At 38.0% G+C, this 16,527-nt stretch overlaps 1 protein-coding gene across 2 annotated transcripts in view; it reads right to left on the reverse strand.

Moving 5' to 3' along the window:
- Nucleotides 1-5,816: 5,816 nt before the first annotated feature.
- Eph (Eph receptor tyrosine kinase) overlaps nucleotides 5,817-16,527 on the reverse strand; it is a 1,044,814-nt gene continuing 1,034,103 nt past the window's right edge. For both annotated transcript variants that reach the window (XM_067142090.2, XM_067142089.2), the window contains 3 exons: nucleotides 15,340-15,518; nucleotides 13,878-14,036; nucleotides 5,817-7,089 (listed from right to left, as the gene is read on the reverse strand). In XM_067142090.2, coding sequence (XP_066998191.1) covers nucleotides 6,822-7,089; nucleotides 13,878-14,036; nucleotides 15,340-15,518 — 606 coding nt within the window. In that variant the 3' untranslated portion in view covers nucleotides 5,817-6,821. The remainder of the gene's footprint in view (nucleotides 7,090-13,877; nucleotides 14,037-15,339; nucleotides 15,519-16,527) is intronic.

The raw sequence follows: 16,527 nt of genomic DNA on the forward strand, positions 1-16,527 counted from the left end.
TTTCCTAAAGTATAAACCATTATTGTGGTATTACCTTCTGCGGCTAAGACGACCATACCACATAGAACTGAACAAGTGAGAAACAGTTTTCTCTCAAGTCGAAAAAATAAATACACGTTTCTTTATTTTTAAAGGAGATTCCAAATACCTATTCCCACATCTGTAACATCTTCAGTTTTTAAGATATAGTATCCTCATAAAAAATAACTCAACTATTTTTCACTTCTTTTCACCCCCTGTTAAGTGCATTCTCTGAAAAAAGAAAAAAAGGGTACATGTTCCTGTATTTTTAAAGAATTTTCCAAATACAAAGTTTCTTGTCTCTAACATGTTAAGTTTTTGACATATAATGTAGATATACTGGTACTCACTTTAAAAATTAATCTGCTTTTCCAATTCCTTTCAGCCCCTTAACTGGATTTCCCGGAAACAAAAAATATGCGTTTCATTATCTTTAAAGGAGATTCCAAATACCACATTTCATGCCTGTACGTCTGTAACACCTTCAGTTTTTGAGATAAATGTATACTCATAAAAATAATTCAACTTCTTCTTCTTCTTCTTCTTCTTCTTCTTCTTCTTTCCACCCCTCTTCCGCCTTAAGTGGCCTTACCAAAAACAAAAAATGTGTGTTTCTTTACTTTGAATGGAAATTCAAAATACCAACTTTCACGTCTGTCACAGCTTCAGTTTTTAAGATAAAGTATCCTCATAAACGTAATTCAACTTCATTTTCACTCCCCCTGCCCTTTTTACCCATTAAGTTGATTCCCCCTCCCCAAAAGTGAGTGTTTCTTTATTTTTAAAGGAGATTCCAAATACCAATTTTTACGTCTTTAACATCTTTAGTTTTTGAGATATAAGTATCCTCATACAGAGATTTCAACTAATTTTTTAATTCATTCACCCCCTTTAAGTTGATTTTCCGAAGACAAAAGAACACGTGTTTCGTTACTTTGAAAGAAGATTCCAAAACAAATGTTCATGTCTGTAACATCTTCAGTTTTTGAGATATAAGTATCTTCATGAAAAGAATTCAACTCCTTTCTCACCCCACCCCCGCCCGTATAGTTGGTTTCACCCCACAAAAAAAAAAAAGTTTCTTTATTTTTCAAGGAGATTCCAAATACTAATTTCCATGTCTGTAACCTTCAATTTTGAGATGTAAGTTTCTCCAGAAAAAGAATTCAATTTTTTCCCTTCCTTTCACAATCCCCACTTAAGTGAATTTTCCAAATATAAACAGTACCCGTTTCTTTAAAAGAGCTTCCAAATACGAATTATCACAACTGTAACAACTTCAGTTTTTGAGATATATGTATCCGTTTTCATCACACCCTACCAAGTTGATTCCCCTCCCAAAATGTGTTTTCTTTATTTTTAAAGGAGATTCCAAATACAAGTTTGTACGTTTGTAACATCTTTATATTTTTTTTTTTTGGTACATATATATTCATACAAATAATGTAATTAATTTTTCAATTTTTCACCCCCCATTAAGGATTTTTCAGAAAACAAAAGAATTGGTATTTCCTTATTTTTAAAGGAGATTCCAAATACCAATTTTCACGACTGTAACTTGTTAAGTTTTTGAGATATACTGTAGATATGCTAATTATAATAATTCACCCCCTTTTTCAATTCCCCTTAAGTTGATTTTCCAAAAAAATACGTATGTTTCTTTTCTTTTACAGGAAATTCCAATTTTCAAATCTGTAATATGTTACCTGTCTGTAATAAATTGCAGATATAGTCTTTTTTTTAATTCACCCCGTTGTTCACTCCTGTTCACGCCCTATTCATCGGATTATCCAAAAACACAAATATACATGCTTCTTTATTTTCAAAGGAGATTCCAAATACCAATTTTCATGTACAGTCGAACCTGCCCTAACGGACACCCTTATTCAGCGGACACCTCCCTATACGGACAATTTTCCTCGGAACTGATTTTATTTGACATAAGACGTGTTAAATTGGCCTCATTTATGCGGACACATCGAAATCTGGACAGCGGACCTCGCCATTTGTCCCGTCCACTTGACTTAAGCGGACACTTTACACGTTGCAGGACAATTTATTACGCCGGACCACATGCCATCCTTTCTTTTAAAACCATTCTTCAGACATAAGAAAACCCCTTTTCAATGTTTGAACTATTTCGAGTGCAAGGGGAGAGAAGGTGCATCGGAATTCAGTTCTACCTAGTGGTGTATAGGCCTGTTCCAAGAATTCTAATTGCCCAGAAATGCTGCCAGACACTGTTGATTCACAAGTTACCTGGGGATTTTCTACCCTTATTGCAACATTCTATTCATAACTCCGATTGTCGCTGATAAGGTCGAGCTCAGGTAGTCTACTTGAGAAGGAAAAGAAAAGAAAATGTGCTAAATTTACACAGACGAAGCTTCACGATTACCTCACGAAGCTGTAATGTTTGTAAATGATGTAAAATCACTTATAATAACTCTCTGTGAAATACTAACACAGAAATGACTTAGAATAATAAAAATTAAGATATGTGTGGTTATGTTTACTGTGGATGTTCTTTGCCGTCAAAATGTTAGATTATTTTTACAAACTTGTTTTAGCGGACACCTCTCATAACGGACATTTTCTTCGGAACCGACGGTGTCCACAGAAGGGAGGTTCGACTGTATTAACATCTTCAGTTTTTGAGATATGTCTCCTCATAAAAGGTGTTCAACACATCTTCCCCCATTTTCATCCCCCTTAATGGAATTTTCCAAAAACAAAATACATGTTCCTTTATTTTTAATGGAGATTCCAAATACCAATTTTTACGTCTGTAAATTTTGAAGTTTTTGAGATATAGATAGCCTCATTTTAAAAATTCACCCCCGTTTTCACCCCCTTAGCGCCGGAATATCAAAAAATCCTCCCTTATTGAGCACCTACACCCTAATATAAATGTATCCCCAAAATTTCATTTCTTTATGTCCAGTAGTTTTGGCTTGGCGCTGATGAATCAGTCAGTCAGTCAGGAAAAGTTATTTTATATATATATATATATATATGATATGAGGTAGTCAAGAAAAGAATGAAGGCTTCTTTGGTAAAGGCACCCCACGAAGAAGGAAATCCAACTCGAGTGGACTCGGATTAAACCAACTGCTGGGAATTGTGATTGAATATGTTTTTAAGTAATCTTTAGTAAAGGGACCCCATGAAGAAAGAAATCTGCCTTAAGTTTTCTCATGAAGATGCTAGCAAAGGAAGGCACCATGCAGGTGGATATCTAGATTAAGCTTACAGCTGAGAATAAAGACTCACTTCTTCTGTGTCTCCTAAAAGTTCTGTCTACCAGGGGTACAGATGATTTGAGGTTAAATTCCCCCTCCTCTTTTCTTTCCATTTAGTAAGCTAGCTACGTCTTTTATTACTCTTAAATTAGATTACTTTGAAATTTTACTGCAAATTCTGTTCATTTTGAAGTAGCTGCATAGCTTATGGAAATTTCTGATGATCATCCTTATTGTACGAACAGGTAATGTAACTATGGAAACCAGCTATCACCCTCATCATTATCATCGTCATCATCATTTTCATCAAGGAGTCTTTGAATTTTACTTATTATCCCCACAACACTACCGTATAATCCTGAATACCACCCACCACCGAATAAGACCGGCACCCTAAATTTGAGACGGCAAAATACGGGAAAAAAATAAAAAATAAAATAACTTACATACCTATTTAATTTTCTTCAAATATACCACAAATATAAATTCAAACAGCTCACAATTAATAAAATCATCAAAAAAATCTTAAATAAAATCGGTACAATACTCAGATCATTCACAATTCACCGTCGTCATCTGAAGTTTCACCATAGGAACTTCGTCGCTGGCATCTTTCCACAAATAGTCGTCCTCACTACCATCCACTGAATTTGAAATTCCACATTTCTTAAAGCTTTTGGACACTAAATCATTGGGAATGCACACCCACGCGGACTTGATCCAGCTGCATATTAGTCCCACTTCAGGCCTCTTCACTCGTCCGATTGGTGTTATCGCGTGATCACATCAGACATCCATTCGGTGTACAACTGTTTCATTGCAGTTTTGAAAAGCCGGTTCATGCACACATCCAACGGCTGTAGAATAGAAGTGAGTCCTCCGGGAATTATCGCAAGATCGGTTTTTCCTTCCCTCATCATATCTTTTACGGCGTCAGTTGTATGGTAACTGTCCAACACAAGCATGTTTCGTTTTTGCAACAAAGCTCCCAGGCGACGTTGCCAGACGCACTTCACCCAGTCCTCAACTAACGCACTGTCCATCCAGCCGGACTCGTGTTCTAACAACAACAATGAACGGCAAGTTTCCTTTCGGAAGCGTTTTCCTTTTCAGAACCACATATGGAGGGAGTTTGGGTCCATCCGCTAATACACACAACATTACTATGCATCGTTGCTTTTCATTACCACCTGTTCTGATGGTTACACTTTTAGAACTCTTCGTATCCACTACATTTTCCAACGGCATTTCAAAATAGACAGGTGTCTGGTCAGCATTCTCAATATGCGACAGCAAATAAGAATTTTGCTTCCTCAAATGAATAATGTGATGTTGAAAGGCCATTAATCTTTCTTCATACTCCCCAGGGAGACGATATCAAATAGACGTACGTCTCCGAATGCACAATCCCTTTCTCTGATAAAAGTTTCGGTTCCATCCGCGGCTTGAAGTAAAACCTTGTGTTTTGAGTTCTTTTGAGATCTCTAGTACTTTCGATTGACACATTTCACTAGAAATACCACATCCTAACTCGCGTTTCTCTATCACAAATTTGTGGAGTCGTTCTTCAATTTCCGGAAACACTGCACTCTGCCCGCGGAACGCTCAGCGATCACCGTTACTTTTTAGAAGGTTTTCCTTCTTCTTCCGCCAATCACGAATACACGATTCATTAATATCGTACTTTCTGTCAACGGCACAATTTCCGTATATTTCAGTTTCGCTTACAACTTTAAGTTTCTCATGTACAGTAAATGACCGCAGATGCCGTTTTGAATCCATCGCTTACTATTGAGACAGCACTTTCACGGGACAGATACGGAACTCAAAATGTGAGCGAGGTAGCTTCCGTAACCAACAGTCTCAACTCTCGCAAAGTACGATATCCCGTGAAATCAGCTATTCGCGCACCCAGCATCCCAGCAACACTTGTAAAACAAATGACGATTGAGCATCCGCAGCAGCAGCTTTCATATTTACCGCATATTTACCCATATTCTTTGATTTGCCATATTTCATTACCTTACACTTCGCGTTTACATGCCACTGTAACTGTATTGAGAAAAAAAATCGATCTTGTTTTCTAGAACGCAACTAAACCACAATGAGACCTGAATGCCCGCTTACATGTGGTATATTGAGTACGGTAACCGTATTCAAATCTATTTCAATACTCCATGTAAACGTAGTAAATATTTACGAGAATGAACGTCTTGAATATGACCTGCACCCGAGATTTAGAACCAATATTTTGGGGGGAAAAGTGTGGGTATTCAGGATTATAAGGTAACTACAGAGCTAATTTTCACGAGATGTTTTGTTCATCTACAAGAAATACCCAATTAATATTCACTAAAACTTAAAGAACTGTGCTCAAATGAAGTAATATAAATATTATGATAATATATTTCATAATATAATTATACTGTATTATAATTTCAAAGAATTTCAGTTCGTATATCCTGTTAAAATGTAAATTTATATTTATGGCATCAAAAAGTGATCACAGATTCCATGGAACTCAACATATCTACACGAGACTTTTCAAAATCATAATTTAAAAAACTTTTCTTTAACTTCAAAAGTTACAAATATGAAGAAAAGAATACAGCAATAGTAACACTGGGTATCTGTCAAACCCTTAAAGCCATCTATCACATTATGTGCTAACAAGCCAAGCTATGGCTTCATGAACAACACCCACATTTTGTATTTTTATTGCCAAAGAAAATAAATATTACACTTAAGAAGTTATGGCTTTTATTCACAACACTCAGATAGGAGAAAACTGCCTTAAACACTATTGACTTATAGACTGTACATACTCCTGTACTGCAGGTGATTGTTTAACTTGCTGCATGGAGACCTAGGACTATGTGCGCTAGAGGGACTTCCTGTTGCCACAAAAGCACATGCATATGAGGTATATATTTGTACAGGAATATATACAGTAAAGAAGCAGCATAAACAAGCCATGGCCAATTTTTTAAAATCAAATAAATAAAAGTTTTGAATTTGATTCCCAATTTTTTTATCAGCATTATACAGTACGATAATGAATGGACGTGTCTTCACATGGGAAAGTATAAGAGTATATTGCTAGTAAAGGAAAACATCATCTGGCAGTATCAAAAATTGTAAGAGTTGATAAATAACAATCACAAATCACTAATGTACAAACAGAAACATGGAATGATAAACCAAGAGGAACGAAAAAGGATATGGAACAGAGACAGAGAGAGTGACAGAAATCATAAGTCAGGAGAGTGACAGAAATCATAAGTCATTTACAGCACTACAAACATTTCTTGTAAAACCAAGACGAGTTTCATGGACAATATTTCACTTGTGATGTCCACTTGTCCGCAATATCACTATTTCAACAATGGGAGTTCCTGAAGTTCCCTTTCCTCCTTCACCAACAACTTGTTCTAAACACTCTGCAAAGGCATCTCAGAATGAGACCACAATCAATTAGGAATTTCAGCACCAAATCCACACCGGTTGCTTTTTCTCCTTTGGAATTATCACTATTAACGCTATGAAGGCTGATTGGGGTTAAACCAGAAACCCTTCCGAAAGATTTGCAGTGATCTGTGCCCTCATTGCCTGCACGCTGTTCATGATCTTCTTTTGATGTCCCACTAAGGTGATGCCTAATGCAGTGAGTTCCTTAACAGTGACTCGTACTACTGCGTCCATACTTGTAATACCCGCTCGCTCAAAGTTCTCCAGGTAGCGGGCCATTTTGATGGAGTTCAACCATTCTTCAACAGAAGTAAATTGAGTCATATCTGGAGCATCTGGTGCAAGAGGGTTCGCTGTCCTGCAACAAAATTTATAACCACCACCATTACCAAACGTACTCTAGCAATTATAATACATTAAAGAAACTGTAAATGGGCTCAGCAAAATCACACAGGAACAATACTGTGTAAAATAGCAATTATAAGGGAAGAAATAACAAAACAAAAACAAAAAATTGGAAATTATATCAAGAGGACACTAATCATTCAAAGCGTTAGTAACGACCAAACATAAATTTGTATAAAGAATTGCCAGCATCTTGTATAGGAGCCTCACTCTTAAATCTTCTCAAACAAGCAACCAACACATTCCAATGATTCAAATTGACATTGACGTCATGGTGATATAACAGGTGGTTCATCAGTCCTGTGCAATTTACTTTTATGCATCCCGAAGCGTTTATTGCAATTCTGAAATACATCGGTCCCTCTCCCTAAACCGTAGTAATATAATAAATGTGTGGTTACAGGCCAAAAACGAGCAGAAATTGTGAGCGCCACTATTAATTCATTGTCAGTACCCCGAATGAACCCGTAAAATGAGCACAGCTACGAAGGATATGTAACTTACAACAGGAGGAGCACACACAGAACAGGAGCAGGTATCGTATAGGCTGGAAACTGTGTGCTGCATGTCAAGTTTCCCAATAGTCCAGTTGGCAGAGCCGCAATGGGAGTTGTGATATTGGATGGTGCTCAATGGTTTGAATCATCCCTTGCAAGTTTTTTTTTTTCAGTCAGTCGACTGGGATGTGGCAAGGTTGCATACTTAGTAGTTTCCACAGACTGATTTGTTTATTTGGCCCTGATGGGTTGGAAGTGGCTAAGAAACGTATGACAGGATATCGGTTACCTATGTGTTTTTACGCAGCACCTGCACGAACTAAGGACCTCCGTGGTTGATATGGTTGACCATATGTCACGTTGCAATATCTCTGGTTTCACAGATCAGTATGTCCCGGTGATGACCTATCTAAGGTGATCAGTTGTTTTACATTGTCCATAGTTCCACAGAAAAAAATTCAGGGGCATAAAATCGGGCGATCCGACGGGCCAGGGGACAGGTCCTTTCCTTCCTATCCATTTATCAGGATACATTGCATGGAGACAGTTCCGGACGACCACCGCCGTGTGCAGTAGAGCTCCGTGATGTTCAAACCACATCTTGCAGCAGTCAAGAAATAGCATACGTTCCAAGAATGGTGGTAGGTCATCTTGGAGAAACCACAGATAGTGTTCTCCCGTCAGAGGTCCCTTTAAGGAATGGGAACTAATGAGGTGATCACGCCCGATGTCACACCATACGTTCACGCTCCACTGTACTTGAAAAGCTGCCTGTTGTACCCAATGGGGATTATTCACACTCCAGTAATGCTTACTGTGCCGATTAATGGTTTCAATGTTGTGGACCACACTTGGTCCTTAAATAAGATGGTTGCTAAAAAGGCAGAATGAGTGTCCAAGCGCTGTGGGGTCCAATGACAGAACGCCACCCGTGCTTCGAAAAGAAGACCATGGAGTTCCTGATGTAAGTGCAGATGGTACGGGTGAAACCGCTGGGTATACAATATCCACATAACATGCCTGGCTGATGTTCATCTCCTGTGCAATGGCCCATGTGCTAGTGTGAGGGTTATGCCAGATAGCATCCAATACAACCTCTTTTTTGTGAGTAAATATTGCGGGATGACCTCGAACAGGCCGTATCTTTCCCAGGGATGCAGTAGCCCATAGATGACTTTCTACACTCCGAAATGTCATGGCTGTCGGTTGTCGCCTATCCGGATAACGTTCTTGATACAGGCATTGTGCTTGATATGCATTCTGTCTAGTTTCTCCATATCCACATACTCATCGCTAGAATACATCACGAGGCAGCTTTGTGTTCTGTTGTGTTGTGACTTGCCTCAAAGGAGGGGAGTTCCAACGCTACATACCAACCCACCATACGTGTTGTTGATATAGATGTTTATTCCCATAGGGAATCTGAAATATTTGTTCTGAATGAGTAAATTTATAATACCAATATAAATTGTCCGTTATTGGACATTATAAATTTTCCACCTAACTGATGCATACACGGGGGCGAAACGCTGGCAACCAGGAATGAGTTAGCTGGAAAATTTATAATGTCCAATAACGGACCATTTATATTGGTATTATACATGTTGTTATCGTTCCAAGGGGGCATACTTTGCCCTTACCAATGGTCTTCAAAGCTTGGAACGTTTATGAAATATGAAAATTCACAGCCTGTTTCCAGTCATTCAACCGGTTCAGGAATGGAATGAATGAAGCCCCCATCTAGCAGCGAGGATAGGAATTGTGCCGGCTGCCGAAGCCTGTTGCACTCCTCTGGGGCAATGATTAATGAGTGACAGATGAAATGAAATGATATTGGAGAGTGTTGCTAGAATTAAATAAGACAGGGAAAACCGGAGTACCTGAAGAAAAACCTGTCCCACCTCCGCTTTGTCCAGCACAAATCTCACATGGAGTGACCGTTGGAACATGTATGACATAGCTTATTGGTTGCCTGTGTCCTAGCCACAGACATGACCTCCTCATCCTCATCCAACGAAGCTCAATATCTTATGCCATGATACATACAGCCCATTAGGGCCAAATAAACAAAATCAGAGTGTGGAAGCTATAGAGTATGCAACCTTACCACACCCCAGATTGGTGGCAAAATAAAGAAATTATAAAAAATATAACTGCGTGGAATTAAAACCTACCAGCACTGTCCACTATCACAACCCCCAATGCACCCCTGCCAAGTAAGCTATTAGAGACTCATACGGAGCGCGCATACTATACAATACCTACTCCTGGTCTGTGTGTGCACGTCTTGTTGGAAGGTACATGCTCTTCATATCTGTGCTCATTTTATGGATTCCTTCGAGGTACCCATAATGAATTAATAGTAGCGTTTCCTGCTGTCTTTTAGCCAGTAAACACACTCCTCATTATATTACCCTTGAATCTGATAATTTGTTAGCAATACTTGCAATACTTTTTTTTTTTTTTTTTTTTTGCTATTTGCTTTACGTCGCACCAACACAGATAGGTCTTATGGTGATGATGGGACAGGAAAGGCCTAGGAATGGGAAGGAAGCAGCCGTACAGGTACAGCCTCAGCCCCAGCATTTGCCTGGTGTGAAAATGGGAAACCACGGAAAACCATCTTCAGGGCTGCCAACAGTGGGGTTCAAACTCACTATCTCCCGGCTGCGAGCTCACAGCTGCGTGCTCCTAACCATATGGCCAACTCCCCCGGTATTTGCAATACTCTTGCTGTACGCAGCATAAGTAAATACCCAAACATTCCACAAGACTGATGGCATTAGTATTGAGGTATTAGAATTGGCTCTCCAGAAACCTCGAAACATACACAAATTCACAGAGACCGACAGTACCCCTCAAGACCTATATATATCTAGGGGCTGATGACCTAGATATTAGGCCTCTTTATACAAAAATACTGTCACTTGAAATATGTTTTCATGATACATATAAGGTTAAATTAGGTTAGGTGACGCTGTTTGAATAAGAAAACTAATACTTTTGCCAAGGAAACCACTGGAGTGTTACTACTCCAATTTTTCAGAATTTAATTGAATGTACACATTCATATTGTCTCAGAATTAGAAAAATAACTAATGAGTAAGCCGTAGTATGGAAATCTGTGTGAAAACGCAAGTTTTGAACAAACTGATTGCCGTTTCATGTTGATTTTAATGTGTGTTAAGTACCCCTGACCCCACTTTTACAAAAAATCGGATATAACGACAATCCGTTATAGCGAGTAAATTTTTCGCTTTTGTGAATTCTTGCTGTAACAGACTTCTACTGTATTTAGAATGCAGATGCCTCTGAAAAAATTGTGGAAAGTGCTCTGATTTCAGAGCAGGAAGTTAATATGTCGCTATGTATGGTCGAAACCAACATATTATTAGTTTCGGCCAATATGTACAGTCGAAACTAGTACTATTTGAAAGTAAAACTATGTATTGATTAGGTGGAAGAATAAAGTAAGGTTTTTAAAAAGTAAGTGTTATTTCTGGAATTTTATGGAGTTTGCAAAGAAATCCCCACTTTATATTAATGTCTTTAATTCTGCCAGAAGAAAAATAATGTTTACAGGAGGGAAACACACATTCTGGGGACTTATACAAAGTATGGGGTTTAAATTTGGAAGGTGTAAAAATGTGAGACATACTGATGGATCATAGGGATATTGTTGGACAACATGCAGCATTTATCTATGCATGAAGGCAGAATGAAAATGGACCAAAAATCCTGTCATGTACACAGACGAGACATAAGTTCATACCCACTACTGGTAATGAAGTACTGGAAGCACGAACATTCCAGGTGTTATGGTGAACCAAAGTGCAGGACAAAGAGCTACGGTGGTTTATGCGGGTAATGAAATAGGGTTCATTCAGTGTGCACAGTTGATTTACAAATCAAAGTTTCAAACACAGAATTACCATGATGAAATTAACAGCAGAAAACATACTAAGTGGCCGCAGGAGCATCTCATCTCAAATCTTACGCTTGGCAGCATTGTAGTCCTTGACAATGAACCATATCCATATCATACCTTTCAGGAAAATAAACCTCCCATACATGCTACTTGCAAAGATATTTTAGTATTATTGTGGTTGAAGGACAACATAGACGTGCAGGTCGCCTATATGGCGTCAACTCAAAAGACCTGCACCAGGCCTCATCACAGGCTAAAAGCCATTATATTACACTGCATTAACATCCTTGCATAATTTACACACCCAAATAATTTGGGGCAAAAAGTGGAGAAAAAGAAATGCTCACATATTTGACACACCCACTTCTTCGAACATCCATCACGCAGCTCCGGATGCGTTTCAAAATAAAGATGCCAACTACTCAGGTAGCAGCCCTCCTATTGTGAAACTGGCCAATCCAAATACTGAGCAACGTGCTGTTATCAGCCGGTAGAAAATACCACTGCACTAGTTCAGTGAGAGAATCAGCGCAGAAGTGCCTCGTGACGCTCTATTCCAGTCTGGTACAAATGTATTTTACGAGTGTTTCGGGTACGGGACATGCGTTTTCTGTGATCTCAGAATTGTTTGTTAGTCCACAGTGAGCAAGAATTTGAGTAATATTGCGTTATATAAACTTGCGGTAATCAGTTACGCCGAAACATATGGGCATAGGGCAGCGAGCCGCAAGTATTCAGTGTCCCAATGCAACATGTGCTATCGTGGTAACAGAAAAGTGCACATCAAGCAACCAGCAAGTCTCGCAAAGCATTTCCCAGACCAAAAAGTGGCAAGTTCCCAAAAGTAGAGGAGGATCTGCTTAAATATATGATTTTGTTGCGCAACGTTGCATATGCCATTTATCACGAAATGCTGTATTTTAAAGAATGAGAAATAGCTGCTGCACGTGGAACCAGTGACTCGGATTTGAAGGTTAGCCAAGGCTGAATGATTAACTTCTCTTTAACGAAGAACAACATTATGCCAAAAACTGCCGATGATTTCCACCAAAAAGTAATGGATTTTCATCGCTTTGTCATTGAGAAGTGTAAAGTGAAGGAATATTTGCTCTCCCAAATAGGAAATAATAATAATAATAATAATAATAATAATAATAATAATGTTATTGGCTTTACGTCCCACTATCTACTTTTATGGTTTTCGGAGACGCCAAGGTGCCAGAATTTAATCCTGCGGGAGTTCTTTTACGTGCCAGCAAATGTACTGACACGAGGCTGACATATTTGAGCACCTTCAAATACCACCGGACTGAGCCAGGATCGAACCTGCCAAGTGAGGTTAGAAGGCCAGCGCCTCAACCGTCTAAGCCACTCAGCCCAGCCCGAGGAACCGCAGGTCAGACGCCAATCAGCCATATGCCACAAAGTTGAACAATCGATAAGAAAAAGACATCAAGTGTTATCGTACGCACTGTTGGAAGCAAAAAACAATGATGTACTGCAATGCTCACTGTAACAGGCGATGGCAGAAAGCTTGCACATTACGTTGTTCTGAAACGAAAAACAATGCCTAAACTAAAATTTCAGTGAGGGATCCACCTTCGTATCCAAGAAAATGGGCAGACTGACACATCATCCATACAAGATTGGATACGAACAGTTTGGGGAAACCTAGCAGGGTCCCTCCTTGAATTCCCGGCCCTTCTCGTGTTGGTCAGTTTTCGTTTTTGCCAATATGTCATTATTATGTACTTACATGAATGTTACTTTTATTAGTTCATGTTAATTTCACTTCAGGACGTATTGCCAGCTCTTAACAGGAAGAATATTTTCCAGTGTCAGTACTTCAAACCCACGTGTCCAACTTATCTTCGACTTTTTTTTACACCAAATGACGATAACCGAAAATGAGCTGAACCAACTGTGTCCATACTATAGTTGATGTATCTTTTAAATGTAAACTAGTTGTTAATTTTTTAATATCTGAATTCCTTGAATAATTTACGCATCCAAAGTTTTTGCCTGTACTTTCCATCAAAAAAGTGTGTTAATTATGCAAGAAAACATGGTATTATAGTTATTTGTACATTGACAGAACTCTACCTAGTGTCAATAACACTGTCATATGGAGTGTACCTCTCTTCCTGCTAGTACCCCTACATGCCACTACATTTACAATGCGCTCACATGTTAAAGGCAAAGACACGTGCAACGGTTTATATTGGTTAGAATATGTTTGCTATCAAAGTAAAACAGACATGGTTCCTAACAGGATTAAAATCCAAGTTTAGTTAAGCTTAATAGGTGTACACAAACCTGTTTTGCGCTATTTTCCTTAACGTGTCTGGACATCGTATTAATTTGTCGAGGGTTTTGACTATTGATGCAAATGTTGGCCTATGAGTTCTTTCCTTTTGCCAACAATCAAGCATTAGTTGATAAATCGCCTCGGGACAGTCCATTGGCGCAGGTAACCTGTAAACAGGGAAAATATGAGTAATTAGCATAATACTGTGTATCCAGTTCATTTTTATTTGTAACAAATTAGCAATTTCTAATTTTCTAAATTAACAGTAATATTCCAGTATATATTTCTCCTTTCCAGACTAATAAATTAGTCTGGTAATTGACTTTTCCATGCTACACGCAGGCCACATGTTTGGTCTATGCAAAGCTTTTCCAAACACAACTTCATACATCTAACGATTTCTGAGGCAAGTCATAGTTTATAACTGAGGCATCTCTTGTAGTAGAACTTTATACAGCTCCATATGTACATAACCATGATCTCTTTCTACAAACTTTGGTTACATTAAACATCTTTCTAGCATTTGTGAACATGATAGCATTGTTTTTTATTGGTCATGCAAATGTATATTTTACAACATTTTAACACTAAATCATATTTGACCAAAAAATATGGTATAAAAGATTATTTTTGGTCATCATATAATTGAATAATCATTTAAAAGTATTGTTTACATGTTTTGTGCTGATAATCCTAAGTGTTGTTCATGTTTGGTTATTTTTGGATTTCCTTCCCTTACAAATATTTCGTGGTTAAATGAAGCTTGAAGGTAACAGGTTTCGTGAGCAGTAAGTTGTCAAAATAGAAAGGACAGAAGAACATAAGGAATATGGTCAGCTTCATCTACAACTCTCTCAAACATTGCCTGTCAAGTGGTTCCAAACTTTCCCAGGTACTAATTCTAATCAGTCAGCTTTTCTGTTAACATAATTATAAAAGCATTAGTTGAGTAAGGGACAGGCATTGGACACTTTTCATTTTATTTTCTCAGATTCCTTTAGTCTTCCCTACAGTGAAATGTGAATTCAGTTAAATACATTTTCTTGTATTAATTCAGTTTGTTCTAGCTTCTTGCTGGGTGAACGCAGTGCAGTAGCAAACAAGAGTTAATATTCACCAACATTTCTTTTTGTAGAACAATAAATAAAAATATTTCTTCTAAGCAATTTTTGGACAATATAGAATTTCTTTTTTACATCATATTTTCAAGTTTTTATGTCATATTTAGGTATCTTTTAGGGCATAAGTGAACACATATTTTCACAATTTTTAGGTCGTAGAAATCAAAGCCCTAATGATCATAGCTACCGTACCTCCTGTTTTATGTGGAATCTGAACCACAGGAAAGAGATTTTTCACTTCAAAACCCTGGTAAGAAGACAAGTGGTAATATTGCTCAGCTGTCGTCCTACCTCCACGACTGCATTACTTTACTAGGAAGGTGATTATGCACCTCTGAGAAAAACTTACCTATAGCCCTTTTCTATTGATTTGATAACATCCTGATTGCTCCAATTCCAGTACGGCCTTTCTCCATACGACATCACCTCCCAGCACACGATACCAAAACTCCACACATCCGACGCAGATGTGAACTTTCGGAAAGCAATAGCTTCAGGAGCAGTCCATCTCACAGGAATCTTACCTCCCTAATAAAGAGACAAAAAAAAATTAATATCTGTACATACTGAACTTCCTGAGGAAGTAACACAAATATGAAAATACCAGAAATATTTAAAACAAGAAGTGGGAAGAGAGGTAGGAAAACAGGTAAAACAAAGGTGAAATGATTACCCCACCCTGCTTGGACTAAGAAATGAGTTTGAAGGATAATAGAGATATAGTAGCTGAAATGAGCAAAACATTAGTTTTTCCAATTGGAAAGCTGTTTTTATCTCCAGAGTAAGAAAGGGATTAAAAAGAGTCCTCCTCTTTCACGGTAGCTCTTGAATAATTCAGCCATTCAAATGGAAAAGACCGGTTGACAGTGCTCTGGCAGCAAGTACCACAACACTGTAAAGGAAAACATGAAGCAGTACATACAGAAAAGATACCTGAAACAGCTGTGAGATCACAAGATTCTGTCTCAGGGTAAAGACTAATTAACATGAAGTAATGCACAAGTACTGATCTCATGCACTAGAGGTCAAAAATGGATAGAACGAGACTTGTCCTCCTTATCTCTCAACAGCCATTAATACTAGGAATAAATAGTGTTGATTTTAAATTAACAGAGTAACTACGAATACCTTCAGATCAGTGCTTGAAAAACTAGGAGTGGTACTCAACCCCTATTACATCATGAAAACTAAGCCCGAACTATATACTTTGTCTTATATGGTATTCAGTGAAATGGATTACTTCCAGAATGAAAGGAAATTTTCAACAATCCTAGCACTGATAAACATTACTCTCCATCTTCCTCATCAACTTAGCACACAACAAGGATCAAAAATAGACATTCTTTGAAAATACTGGGTTCTTCATTTATCTGAACAGTCAGGAATAGAACCTTGATATTTAGGAATACAGTTTGCTTGAAAAAAGTGGGTGAATAAGAAATTTAAATTTATGAAATAGTCACTAAGAAGGTATTATAAAAATAAAATAATAAAACATTTTTCTAGAATCTAGAAACACACACAATCAATTTATCAT

Source organism: Anabrus simplex, chromosome 2 (assembly GCF_040414725.1).
Source record: "Anabrus simplex isolate iqAnaSimp1 chromosome 2, ASM4041472v1, whole genome shotgun sequence".
Lineage (NCBI taxonomy): Eukaryota > Metazoa > Arthropoda > Insecta > Orthoptera > Tettigoniidae > Anabrus > Anabrus simplex.